At 43.0% G+C, this 14,953-nt stretch overlaps 1 protein-coding gene across 1 annotated transcript in view; it reads left to right on the top strand.

Moving 5' to 3' along the window:
- Nucleotides 1–14,953, top strand: part of GALNTL6 (polypeptide N-acetylgalactosaminyltransferase like 6) — a 1,035,585-nt gene that overhangs the window by 915,156 nt on the left and 105,476 nt on the right. The window contains exon 8 of the mRNA XM_030192221.1: nt 11,581–11,688. Within this exon, the coding sequence (XP_030048081.1) occupies nt 11,581–11,688 (108 nt within the window). The remainder of the gene's footprint in view (nt 1–11,580; nt 11,689–14,953) is intronic.

Genomic DNA, 14,953 nt, shown 5'->3' with positions numbered 1-14,953 from the left:
CAACAAACTTGTGGGTTTGCAATTCAAAGGGTGTTTCAGGCTACTAGTGGGAGGTGTGTGACCCTTAGAGGGTGGTTGACACTGATCAATATTTATTCTCCGAATGTGGGGCAGAAGAAATTATATCGCACATTAAAGGAAGAGTTTTTGGAATTTGTTGGAGGGCAGGTGGTGGGGGGGGGATTTTAATATTACCCCCGAAGCAAGATTGGACCATTCAGCAGTAGGGGGGCAGCAGAGTGGTCCTGGGCGGAAGGCAATGCTGCAATTTATGAAGGGGCTGGAAGTGGTGGATTGTTGAAGGTTGTTACATGGAGTGCAGTGGAACTATACATTTTACTTACATGCAGCGCAGACCTATTCCCGTATAGATGGGTTATGGGTGCACCACAGTGGATGGCATATGGTGGAGGTGGCTAAGATAGAGACCATTTGTGTTGCGGATCATGCACCAATGTGGATTAAATTAACGGGGCTGTGTCAATACAGGCGGCAGTGAGTCTGGAGACTTAATGAGTCACTGCTGGGAGATGAGAGAGAGTGCGGGAAGATATTAAGGTTAATATTCAAGAATTCCGTTGCTTTAATGATAATGGGGAAGTAACTGATAGGGTGCTATGGGATGTGTTGAAGGTAGTGGTGAGGGATGCCTTGATTAAATGGAGGGGGCGCAAGAAAAGGGAAAGAGGGCAATATTCGCTGACTTTGCATATGAGGTTAGTGAGCTTAGAAAAGTTGCATAAAAGACACCCTACGCCGCAGATATGGGAAGACCTTAAGCAAGTGAGAGGAGAAATAGCACAATTGCAGATGGCGGACGTGGATTTTATGAGAACTAAATTAAAACAGCAGTGTTTTGAGTTTGCCAATAAATCCAGTGCAATGTTGGCCTGTTATTTACGGGCGAGGAGAGGGTGCTCCCTTATCCAAAAGATGAAAGATGATAGGGGAGGATGGCACTATACTGATTTAGATATTGGAAAATGTTTTCTGAAATATTATCAATATTTTTATAGTGCTTCTGCAGGTACATCGGCTGCAGATATAGCTTGCTATTTGGACCGGGTTCCATTACACCGATTGGATGAGTCTGAAAGAGCTCAACTTGGGGAACCTATTAGAATAGGGGAGGTACAGGGAGTGATAAAATGGCTCCCTAATGGAAAGGCACTGGGACTAAATGAGTACACGGCGAGGTTTTATAAGTGCTTTGTGGAAGAGCTTGGAGATCTATTGGTGCGAGTGGGTAATGGAGTTTTGGAGGGTAACGGGCTCCCAGCATCCATGTCTGAGGCGGGGGTAACAGTCCTGCCTAAGCTGGGGAAAGATCCCACTGTGTGTGGTTCCTATAGACCTATTTCACTCTTGAATGTGGATGCAAAGATAGTGGCCAAGATCCTGGCTAACAGGTTGGCAAGGGTACTGCCAAAATGATTCATGTAGATCAATCTGCGTTTATCCCCAAGCGACAAGTTGGTGATAACATAAGGCTCACTCTCCATTTAATATGGGAGGCGCAGAGTTCCCAGTCTAGTACAGCTATGTTGGCTATAGACGCAGAAAAGGACTTTGATAGGGTCAGTTGGGGGTTTTTATGAGAAGTCCTTAATCAGATGGGTTGTGGAGAGAATTTTGGTGCTTGGCTGGAGGCCCTCTATGCAACTCCGAAGGCATGCATTAATATTAATGGGGGATATACATCTTTTTTCCCCATTGGTAGAGGGACTAGACAGGGATGTCCTTTGTCACCTCTCCTGTTCGCTTTGTACATAGAGCCTTTGGTGGAATTGATACGTCAGCACCCAGATATTCGGGGTATTAGGATTGGGGGGATGGAACATCATATTGCTTTGTTTGCTGATGATGTGCTACTTTATGTGGTGGATCCTGAGCAGACACTACCTACGGTGTTGGAGATCCTTAGGGAGTTTGAAAGATATGATGGTTTAAAGGTTAATATGGATAAAAGTGAGCTATTGGGAATTTCTTTAACCAATATGGAGGAGAGTAGATTGAGAGCACTGTATGCTTTCAAATGGGCAAAGCATCATATTCGGTATTTGGGGATTCAGATTCCCAAGGATCTGGGAAGGGTGTATAATCTCAATTATGGGAAGATCATAGACCAAATTCAGGTTGAGCTATCCCGATGGAAAGGATTGTGGCTTTCTTGGTGGGGGCGCATGGCAGTAGTGAAGATGAATGTGCTGCCTAGGTTGTTATTTTTGTTTCAGGCACTGCCAGTGGCGGTTCCGAGACGGACACTTAAACAACTGCAGGGTTTTTTGTCACAGTTTATTTGGGAGGGCAGATATCCCCGTTTGGATGGACGTGTGTTGTGGGGGGCTCCTGAGAGGGGGCGCAGGGCGGTGCCCAATATTGAATGATATTATTATGCTGCTCAACTGCAGATGATTCTGGATTGGGAGAGGGGGGAAATAAAGCCAGCTAGCCAGGTGGAGCTGTTGTATAGCCCTCATAGGCCATTGAGTTCCTATTTGTGGACTCCTGAAGGCACGGGAGTGATTTTAGCTGGGATACAAAATCCATTCATGAGACATCTGGTGGTATTGTGGGGAGAAGTGCGGAGGAAATGGGGACAGATGGATAGGGTATCTACACTTGCGCCCTTGCGATGGGAACCGAAATTTGGGGCGGGGGAAAGAAAACGCTATATTCGTGCGGTGGGAACAGGTGGGTATACTGAGTTTTAGAGCTGTGCTGTAGGGGGGGTAGAGTGGAGAGTTTTGAGATGCTGCGCTCCAGGTATGGCCTGCCTGGAGGGGATATGTTCTCTTATTTTCAGATACAACATTTTGTGGGGACATTAGGTTGGAGGGGAGAGAACCCTCAAGAGATAGAAAGTCTGGAAAATCTTTGACTTTTATTGAGGAGGGTGCCCAGACTATATCAATGATATATAAATTTTTTCAGGGCTGGGATCCCAGACCATTTAGCTTTCAGGGGGCTTGGGAAGCAGATTTAAATTGCAGTTTTTCTGATCAGGAGTGGGAAGCTATTTGTGGGGAGGTTCAGAAAGCTTTGGTGTGTATTTTGGTGCAGGAAAATGCATATAAAGTTCTCACTAGATGGTATTACACACCGGAGAGGCTGCAGCGGATGTACCCGGGTACTTTGGGTCTATGCTGGAGGTGTAACTCTCAATTGGGATCATTTTTAGATATATGGTGGACATGCCCCAGGGTGGTGCCCTTTTGGCAGGCTGTTATGAAGGCGTTGGTAAAGTTTATTGGATCATCTTTTGTGTGCAGTCCTTTGGTGTGCCTCTTGGGCTTACATAATGAGAGGGATTCTTGGGAGGAGCGTAAATGGCTGCACTGGGGGTTGGCAGCAGCTAAGTGCCTCATAGCACAACATTGGAAGAGGGCGGACTCCCCAACATTGGGTGATTGGAAGTGCAAATTGGGTTAGTTAATACAAATGGAGTGCCTAACGGCATACCACAGGGAGGGGGTACTGCAACATAAAGGCGGATGGGCTCGATTACAACAGTGATTGACATGCATTTAGGATGGTGGAGTATTATCGGAGGTGGGTGGGTTTGGGGGGAGTGGGAGGGGGAGGGGAGGGGGCGAGAGAGCGTGTCCCAAAGAATCAGGGGGCATTCTCAAGTTGAGCAGGGGTTGGATGTGGTTAGTGGGGCAGGAGAGGTGATGGTGTATACTATGGGCGCACGGTCTGTCTGGGGAGGGGATACTGTTTATGGGACTATTTTGATAACATGTGTTGTGGAGAAGTGTATATAGTTGATAAGCTAGTTCAAGATGTTATAGTCCAGGAAATGATGGTCCCTGATTGGGCAAATGTGAGAAGGATGTGCTCTTTGCGAAAATGACTGTTACAGAATTATTACAATAAAAAATTTAAAGTGGAAAAAAAAGATATACAGAGCCAAATTAGAGTTAAACAAATTGATTAGTGTTAAAGCTGGTCAACAGTTATTTGATTATCATTGCAAACATTACTCTGAAAAAGATAAAAGTAGTCATTTTTTTGGCTTGCTATTTAAAGAGAAAAAGAACCAAAGTGCAGATATCTGCTATACAATCAAAATCCACTGTTGTCCACTCCTCTCTGCCAGAAATTTCTCAAGCTTTTCATAGTTTTTACACTGCACTGTATAAATTTGAAACTTCTAATCCTGAAATTTTTATTAAGCACTTTCTGTCCTCCTTACAAGGTCCACACATTTCTGTCTCAGACTCTGATGATTTGAACAAACCCATTACTGATACTGAAATTATGCAAGCAATTCAAGATATCTCCAGTGGTAAAACTCCAGGCCCCAATGGAATCCCGATTGAATTCTATAAACTGTTTAAAAAAGATTTAATTCCCCTTTTGATTCCTCTTTTTATTTTGCTGTCTCCAGACGTATACTTAAGAATCATTTCTCAGAGGCTATTATTACAGTAATACCCAAGCCAGATAAAGACCCCTTACTGGTTCAAAATTATCGTCCTATTTCTCTACTTCATGTAGATTATAAGATTTTTGCAAAGATCTTGGCTTCTAGATTAAAGAAGATTATAGGCTCCTTAATTCACCCCAATCAAGTTGGCTTTATGCAGAGCCGTTTTAGTACAGATAACTCTCGTATATTCTTTTTATCTCTCTCATATTGCCCAATCACAACTTAACCCTATGATTGCCTTGTCTTTAGATGCAGAAAAGGATTTTCCTCTTCTCTGTCTTAGAATGGTTTGGTTTTCCTGCCTCCTTTATCTAAAAAGTCAAAGTGCTTTATGCTAATCCTTCAGCAAGAATTTTAACCAACAATTTACTTTCTCAGTATGTAAATCTGGAAAGAGGAACAAGACAGGGCTGCCCTCTCTCAATTTGTTTAACCTTGTATTGGAACCCTTGTTAATGGCAATAAGGCAACATCCCCGTATTATGGGTATACCGTTTGTAGACAGTGAAATTAAAATCACAGCCTATGCTGATGATGTTCTTATATTCCTATCAAATCCAGAGGAAACTATCCCTATTCTTTTTCAAATTATTGATTCTTTTTCAGTCTTCTTGGGGTATAAGATTAATCAGCAGAAGACTGAAATCCTTCCCCTGAATTATCTTGCTAATATGGATTTAGCTAAAGCCTTTAATTTAACATGGGCTAATCTTAACATTAGATATCTCGGTATTGACTTGTATACTTTACTATCTGATACTATTGGTAATAGCAGTGCATTGATACTTCAACTTGTAAAAGCATTACTACACACTTGGCATCCTCTTCACCTTTCCTGGTGGGGAAGAATGGCAACAATCAAAATGATGATTACTCCCAAGATTACCTTTATATTAAGTATGATCCCAGTGAGTTTCCACTTTCCTTTTATGTCACATTGGACAAATTATTAACTCAATTTCTTTGGAAAAACAAGCAGCCTAGAATAGCACTATAGAAACTTAAAAATCTTAACGCACAGGGTGGTATTATGTTTCCTGATTTTCTTTGTTATCATAAGGCTTTTGTACTACAACATGTTTTTGGTTTCACATTGAGGGGCATAATTGAACAGGGACGACCATCTCCAAGGGCGTCCATCTCTAAGGATGTTCCAGCGAAGGGGCGGGGAAACCCGTATTATCGAAACAAAATGGATGTCCATCTTTTGTTTCAATAATACGGTTGGGGACACCCAAATCTCAACATTTAGGTCGAACTTAGAGATGGTCGACCTAAATGTTGAGATGGTCGACCTTAGAGATGGTCGTCCCCGGTTTTCGGCCATAATGGAAACCGAGGATGCCCATCTAAAAAATGACCAAATCCAAGCCCTTTGGTCATGGGAGGAGCCAGCATTCATAGTGCACTGGTCCTCCTCACATGCCAGGACAACAACTGGACACCCTAGGGGGCACTGCAGTGGACTTCACAAATTGCTCCCAGGTGCATAGTCCCTTACCTTGGGTGCTGAGCCCCACAAACCCCCCTCCAACACCCACTACCCACAACTGTACAACACTACCATAGCCCTTAGGGATGAAGGGGGGCACCTAGATGTGGGTACAGTGGGTTTCGGGTGGGTTTCAGGTGGGTTTTGGAGGGCTCACATTTACCACCACTAAAAACTGCTCCAGGGACCTGCATACTGCTGTGATGGAGCTGGGTATGACATTTGAGGCTGGCATAAAGGCTGGAAAAAATGATTTTTTAATTTTTTTTTAGGGTGGGAGGGGGTTGATGACCACTGGGGGAGTAAGGGGAGGTCATCCTCGATTCCCGCCTGTGGTCATCTGGTCAATTCGGGCACCTTTTCGAGACTTGGTCGTGAAAAAAAGGGACCAAGTAAAGTCGTCCAAATGCTCATGAGGGATGCCCTTCTTTTTTCCATTATCAGCCGAGGACGCTCATCTCTTAACCACGCTCCCGTCCCGCCTTCGGTACACTGCCGACACGCCCCCATAAACATTGGTTGTCCCCGCGATGGAAAGCAGTTGAGGACACAAAAAAATCAGCTGTCGATTATGCCGATTTGGGCGACCTTGGGAGAAGGACGCCCATCTCCCGATTTGTGTCAGAAGATGGGTGTCCTTCCCTTTCGAAAATAAGCTAGATTAAGTCCAGATATAAACCACTATGGTTAAACATTGAGGAGTCCTTTGTTTCTCCATTGTTACCACAATCTCTTTTGACTGCTTCGGCACTTCCTAACAAATGTTTGAATCCCATTCTCCGGTGTTCTATCCAGTGTTTAAAAGAGTTGGATTCCACACTGCAACATCCAATGCATACAACTACCTCTGCTTCGTTATGGTTCAATCCTTCTATAAAGATTAATAAAACTCCTTTTCTATGGAAAGAATGAATTGATAAAGGCATACGAATACTGCAGGATATTCTTATGGAAGATAAAGCGATGTTATCCTTTACTTTATTACAACAAAAATATCAGTTGAAAGAAACAAACGTATTTAAATGGATGCAACTCCAATATTGCCTCTTCAAGAAGGATTCTATTCAAAAATTCTCCTTAGAGGAACCCTCTATATTTTCTCTTGCTGAGACATTGCTTATCTCTGGACATACTGCCTCAGCTCTCTATAAGCTATTGCTCTCGAAAACGTTACATACTAATTCGTCTCTTCGCTCAGTATGGGAAATAGATGTTGGCCACAATTTATCTGAAGAAGTCTGGAGTTCCTTTTGGCTCTCTGCAATGAGGCCTTTAACATCAGCATCATCACAACAATCTATTTATTTCTTATATCACAGATCCATTTGGACTCCGAATAAACTTTGTAATGCAGGTGTATCTACAAATAATAAATGTTGGCATTGTAAGAGTTCTACAGGAACTTTACTGCATATGTTATTTGAATGCCCTTTAGTTCAGTCTTTTTGGACATAAATATGGTCTGTAATTCAATCTATATTTCACCTAGATTATGATTTCTCTTTCTCCATTGTGGTCTTTAAATCATATTCTCCTTCTGTAGCCTTATCTAGCACTGATGCAAAACTTTTTAATGCTCTTCTCACTATAGCACAGATTACTATCCTAGCTAACTGGAAAACTGCTAACCTGTTAAATGTGCATTTTTGGTGGAACTCAGTGTTATAACACCAAAAACTAGAGTTAGCTGTGGCAGGGAAATATGGTTTCCTCCCTGTTAAAAAGAAACTGTGGTCTCCTATTGATGATTATTTGCAAAATATGATTTCTTCATAGTAGGCTATTAACCAATAATTTAGATATTTAACTCTCTATTCTCAGTGTTTTTGACTTGACTGACTTGACTTTTTTTGCTTTTTCTTTTTCTCTTCCTAATTTGTATCTTTATTGTATAAGATGATGCAGTGTATTTGATTAGTGGTATTTCTATCCTCTTTTAAGGACGCCTTTCTTTGTTATTTCCCTTTTGTAATGTTTTCCTAAAAATTCAATACAAATTTCTGGATTAAAATAAACACCCCAAAAATAACAATAAATCGTCACAGAGCTCCCCTTATCTGTTGTTGCTGCAAGCTTCCTTGCTATGTTCTAGCTGCTGAGTCTACCCACTACTTCACAGGCTCTCTAACAAGACAGGGAAGCTCCTCTGACACCAATACATCCTTTCAGGTTCTGGGGTACTGAGCTCACTAATCTTGTACAATCCACAGCAAGATTGGGAGAAGCTGTCTGCTCACCCAGCCATAACAATAACTCTTCTGGCGGAGAAACAGTTGCATCTAGACCTCCCCAAAAACAACAGGTGACTTTTCTAACTAATGAGCACAAGCTGCCAAGGGGGCCTGATGTATTAGAGGGAGATTTAAGCCACACCCCCAGCTCTGCCCCACTCTGCCCAGCCACACACCCAGTAATGCCCTATCACACATCCTAGACCCACCCACCCACTCCACCTCCTGGCTCAACTCTTGACAAACCTCTGCCACAGCACCAACAAGGAGATGATGTCTTATTAATGTCATCTCCCTCTGCCAATGGAAGGGGATGCTACTTAGTGCAGTGGCGTATATAGAATACAGTGAACCCCTGGGAGGAAAAATTTAAATGTGTTCCTTATAACTCCATTTCTCCCAAGATACTAGGGATGGGGGGGACTCTTTCAGAGCTCCAATAAACAACCCTACCAAAAGCAAACATATTCAATGCTGTAGCGAGGGCGGCTGACACCTGGGCCGGGTCGCCGCTGCACCCCCCCCCCCCCCCAGGTGCAGCATGGCACAACCCCCCCCCCCCCTCAGCATGCACCCCCCCTGGAGTGCATTCTTACTAGCATAGGAAAGCGGGGAGTGGGCGGGAGGGCCGATCTGTCCCGACTGCACGTCGCTGGGAGCTGCGTCGGCTCCGCTGGTTCCCTGCTCTCTCTGCCCCGAAACAGTTCCTGTTCCGGGGCAGAGGGAGCAGGGAACCAGCAGAGCCCACACCCCCCCCCCCCCCCCAGTGGCGTGCACCCGGGGCGGACCGCCCCACCCTTCCTACGCCACTGAACATATTCCAAGACATATACAGAAAATCTTTCATAGCAATAGAAATGGAAATGCAAGATATCAGATATGCACATTTCCCAAAAGCTGACACCTTACAATTAATAAATTTAGAAAAATATTTTAATTTTTCTACCTTTGTTGTCCCAGCATTGCCTTGGTCCAAGTGTCTGTTTTCTGCTTTTGTATTTTTTCTTAACTCTCTTTCCAAGGTCTCTGTCCTTTTGACATTTCTTCTCTCTCTATGTCCACCATCCATCTTTTCTCTGCATTTCTTATCCATCCTATCCAGCATCTCCCCTCTGTGTCCCTCTCCCTATTCTCCTCCTGTGTCCAGCTTTGCCCCTGTCTGTCCCTCTCCCTATCCCTATGCTCCTTCCATGCCCAGCATCATTCTCTGTGTCTCTGTCCCTGTCCTCACCCATATCCAACTTCTTCCTTCTCTCTCTTTCCTCCTGCACCCCCTACCCAGCAACATCATTTCTTCCCCTCTCTGTCCTGCCACCCCTTCACCTATGGGGCCAGTATTTCTCCTTCTTTCTCCCCCACTACACCTGCCGCCCCACCTACCTACCTACCCACCCACCATGGGGCCAGCATCTTTCCTTCTTGCACCCTGAATCCCCTCCCCATCCGCTGTTGTCTGGTGTCTATCTCTCCCTCTCTCCATCGGCAAAGACTCTCTGCCCACTTTCCACCTCCCTTTCTGATCTGGGTCAGTCCAGCATTCCTCCTTGCGGGTCTAGCATCTGTGTCCTCCTCCTCCTCCCCCATCCCCTTCCTTCTCTCTGCGACCCTCCCAGAGCAGCTGCAGTGGCAGCATCTGACCAGCAGAGGCAGCGCTGTAAACAGGTTACCTTTGGCCAGCCCCGTTGGGGAATTTCCTCTGTTACGCTGCATCTGCCTACAAGAAGTGACATCACAGGAGGTGGATGCAGCAGAAGAAAAGCCCCGGCAGGGCCGCTCAAAGACAGCCTGTTTAATCCACTGTGTGTGCCGACCAGCCACCACCGCTGCTTTGGGAGGGCCGTGGCGGACAGGGAGTAGTATTCGGCACCTGAGGAATTAGAGCAGAGGGCAGCTCTTTGACAATAGTAGGCCTCTGTAACTTCTGTATCTGCAGTGGATCAGATGAAACCTCACACCCCTGTCCTTTCTGTTTCTCCATGTTAAATACCAGCACAGAGCACGAACTGATACAACCACTCCCTAGGATGCTATCTTCGCCCCCCCCCCCCCCCCAAAAAAAAAAAAACTATTTTCAATTTATATGTATTCCACACTCGATATAAGCAGACTAGTACAATATGCTATGTTGCTAGGATTATTGATGAACCACTTGAAAATTTATTTAAAAGTTGTATCTATATATTTGCATTCAGGTAACTCATTGACTAATAAGATTTTTATATTCAGCAATGCAAGAACAATGTCTTAATGGTTTGACATTAATATCAATTGAAAATGACATTTTTTAGTTGATCGACATCACCATCATTAATGAATTTGTATAACTGGCAACCAGAAAAATGTTGCAAGTATAATAATAATAATAAAATATAAATAATCCTCTGATAAAATAATAATGAACCAGTGTTTAAAAGTCTATGGAATGCTTTTACTAAACTGCAGTAAGCACTAATGTGTGCTTACCGCAGCTTATAATGCCTTACCACGGGATGTGTTCAGGCATCCTGGGACTGGCGCACACTACCCATGTGTTAAAAAATATATAGTTTTTTAGTGTTGGGGTGGGTCTATGGGTGGAGAATGGGTGTGTTCTGTACAACTACATTTCCATGTGCTGACTAGTGCGTGCTTAGCGCATGAGCCCTTACTGCCTACATAATGGGTAGCAGTAAGGGCTCACTTTAGGCCATGCACTAATGGTAAAATTAGCACATGGCCATATTACCCCTGTGGTAAAAATGGCCTTAGCACATGTGAATGACCCATGTAAAGGTGCACTAAGGCCACTTTTTATTGCAGTTTGGTAAAAGGGTCCCTATATATTTTTCATTTGCTTGGCTATCACTAATATTTAGTGGTCAATAAGTCCCACTCACCAGGTCCATTCCTAGATCTTCAGGCATTATCAAGATAATACCACTAAAAATCCAGACAGATAGCCTTGGCAGTATCTTTTCTAGATAATACCAGGGTAGAGCCTAGGCAGAGTTTCCACTTACCTAGTTAGCAGTGATTTTTGCCTGGATAAAGTTAGGACAGCAAAAAGACTTTCCTAACTTTATACAGTTACTTATCTAAGGAGCAGCCTGATCATCTCTAGTACACAAATAAGTGCTGGTAGCCAAATTATACTCAGATATTCAGTGCCAGCTGCCAGCACTGAATATCCAGGTATAAAATAACTGCGGTGGCCAGCACAAATGGTGACCACTGTGGCTGAACATTACCCCCTAAAATTTATCAAAATGTATGGTATTTTCTTAAAGGAAATTGCAAGTGAGGGGAATCCATTTGTTTATGTACCCAGAGCCCATTGGTGCCTCAACTTGTCCCTGGCTATTAAAAAAATGGCTACATTTCTTGGTCCTATGGAAGGGGAGAAGCAATAATTCACCATTTATATTGGTTTTCATTCTTCTTAGGTGTGGATGTGCGGAGGTAGCATGTTTGATGTTCCATGCTCTAGAGTTGGACACATCTACAGGAAGTATGTCCCATACAAAGTTCCAACTGGAACTAGCTTAGCAAGAGTAAGTATGCAATATGATCTGTAATATACCTTTACTTCTAATGCTTCAATTAACTAGTACTATATGTCAATCACTGACTGAGAAGTACTCAGAAATAGCCCCAAAGGTAAAAGATGAATGCTCTGTATTTCAAAAACTTCTGTTAGCTGAAGTTGTATAGCATCTATCCAAGTGCTCATGATCATCATTTGGTTTCCATAAGGAAGTGTACCTTGTGGAACCAACTATTTCTGACAACTGTTAAAAATATGGCTATTTGAGAAGTTAATTGCTTAGTCTTGAGGTCCTTCTTCTAAACATAAATATAAAGGGTCCAAACGATTTAGCCAGCTGCTGACTTGTTAAATTACATGATCGGGGCTATCTGCTAATATTCAGTGGCGCTTAACCAGCTAAGTGCCGCTAAATATCATGGTTAGTGCTCAACACAAAGCTGGCTATCTCGGGGGGCAACCCAGGGCAGAGTCAGCACTTGGCAGCACTTAAGTGGCCAGGGATAGTGGATAAATGGGACAGCATATATATGTCTGTCCTATTTTTCTGTGGTAACCCATGGCCACTGTGGGCGCAAAACAGCATTTTTTGGGGTGTTATTGGGGTACCTGACAGTGTAAATTATGACAGAAATGGGTTCCAAACAAAACTAACATTAGTAAGGACAGTGTCAGGAGTAAATGTGTTGCCCCTTATCCTTAGATCCAAGCCTGCTGTGCCAAAATAATAAAAGGAACTAACTCCACACCCAAATATTATAAAAATAGAGTATTATTTTATTTATGATAGCAATAAATAATATAATAAGAACAAGAATAAAGACAAAGACAATTCAATTACAGAAATAGCTTGGGGTAAACACATGTAAATCCCTAGCTAGACTCTGAAGTACAAAGAGTCACTCTAAATCCCAGAGCACTGATACAAGGATACATGGCACATATACAACCTGATATAGTCCTTCAGATATCAGCGTGTCCCTCAGATGGTCAGGTGAGTCCAATGCAGGGCTGCTCCTCAGGGATGATGTTGGCACAGCAGCCTCTAACTCTGACAAGAGCTCTCTTTATAAAGAGAAATCAAGAGCCTTATCTGTACTGCTGACATACTTTCTGTCCTTGGATAACATAAACAAGTACATGGTGACCAGACACTGTGGCTCCAAAGTCCTGCACTGCCAATTCTGATAACAGCCTGCTAGCATTGACATCAATTCTGATAACAACCTGTGTCAATGCTAATAACACTGTGACCTTTATCAGCAGCTTTGTACAGTAAACAGGGGTTGTTGTTCTGTTAGACTTGATGTCTCTACATTGCTCTAGAGGCTTTATAAATTAAATGTCTGAGTTTGCATATTGTAATCAGGTTGTTAATGCTGGATTATGCCATATATGTATGAGTCCATATATGTTTCCATAAAGTCACATGGAAAGATGGGCATAGTGCTCATAATAGTGCTTGCATTGCTCCTACACCACTTAAGTGATGAATATCGCCTTAAGCAGCTATGTGTTAGCCGGCTTAAAAATAATCAGATATTCAAATCGAAAGCCCACACGTCCCAGCTTTGAAAATCCAGGAATAACACCATTGGTGGTGAGCAAAACACTCAGCTGAATATTGATCCCAAAATGAATTAAGCAGTTAATGGTGGAATTAGTGTGAGCTATTTGTGCACACCCATGCTAACCGGTAATACAACTTAGCATGCAAAACTTGCGCATTTAATGGCAAATGTGGAAAGGGCCTAATTGAATTCAATGGGGATATCCTGAAAACCTGACTGGCTGAGTGTGCCCCGAGGACTGGGTTGAAACCTCTGTATTATAGAATGTTAGCATACCCCAGCATCACCGCACCTAACATTTACATGCCCACAATTACACTATCTGATATAACTGCGGACATATAAATGCAGCAGGGAAATGCATAAGTTACAGTATTCTGTTCCACTCATGTGTACACCCCCTTTCATTAATGCTCTATACCAATTGTGCGTGTTATTCCAGAACATGTTTCTCATATTATATGGTCAGGCACCTTTAAACAAGTTGGATATTGTAATTTGACAACAATCAATATTTATTTTCCTAGTCCATTGTATTTTTTTTTGTTTGCTTATACCTTATACTCCATCTCCATGTGTAAGCTTCATTTCTAGTCTTGTACTTGGTTTCTTTTTTTGTGGTCCCAGGTCCACTTCTCAGAGGCAGTGGGGTTGTAGCACAATAAGACAACAAATGGGTGTGGCTTAGAAAAAGGTATTTTATATAGAAATTGGCTTATTACAAATTTACAGCACTTAAACAGAAAGTTGTTACAGATCTGCTTCTGGGTATGTGTGTAAAGTGAATATATGTCTGTCCTTCTGTCGGTGGCTGAGGGGGGGTGTGGTCTGTGACTCTTAACATGGAACCTTGCATTTCATAGCAATAATTCGGGTTCCTCTTTTCCACATGCATCACTTTGCACTTGCTCACATTAAACGTCATCTGCCATTTAGATGTCCTGTTTTCCAGTCTCGTAAGGTCCTCTTATAATTTTTCACAATCCTTTTGCAATTTAACAACTTTGAATAACTTTGTGTCATCAGCAAATTTAATTACTTCACTTGTTACTCCCATCTCCAGGTCATTAATAAATATGTTAAAAAGCAGGACACTACCTCCTATCCCATGACTCTGCAATTTCCTCTGGAGTCTTTCATGAGGTACTTTGTCAAACGCCTTTTGAAAATCCAGATACACAAGGGGGCTCATTTTCGAAAGAGAAGGACGTCCATCTTTCGACATAAATCAGAACATGGACATTCTTCTCCCTGGGACGTCCAAATCGATATAATTGAAACCCGATTTAGGACGTCCCCAACTGTACTCCGTCGCATCAACGGCCAAATTTGAAGGGGGCATATCGGAGGTGTAGCGAAGGCGGGACTTGGGCGTGCCTAAGACTTGGACATCCTTGACCCATAATCAAAAAAAACAAGGACATTTTCACCCGCACCTGTTTTTCTTATGACTATGAAATGACCAGATGACCACTGGAAAGAATCAGGAATGACCTCCTGTTACTCCCCCAGTGGTCACTAACCCCTCCCACCCTCAAAAAAACATATTTAAAAATATATCATGCCAGCCTTAGATGTCATACTCAGGTCCATGACAGTGCATACAGGTCCCTGGAGCAGTTTAGTGGGTACTGCAGTGCACTTCAGACAGGCAGACCCAGACCCAGGCCCATACCCCCCCTACCTGTTACATTTGTGGAG

This window comes from Microcaecilia unicolor, chromosome 2 (assembly GCF_901765095.1).
Source record: "Microcaecilia unicolor chromosome 2, aMicUni1.1, whole genome shotgun sequence".
NCBI lineage: Eukaryota > Metazoa > Chordata > Amphibia > Gymnophiona > Siphonopidae > Microcaecilia > Microcaecilia unicolor.
Note: the sequence above shows the minus strand (reverse complement) of the source record. Positions and strands in the feature narration are given on the sequence as shown.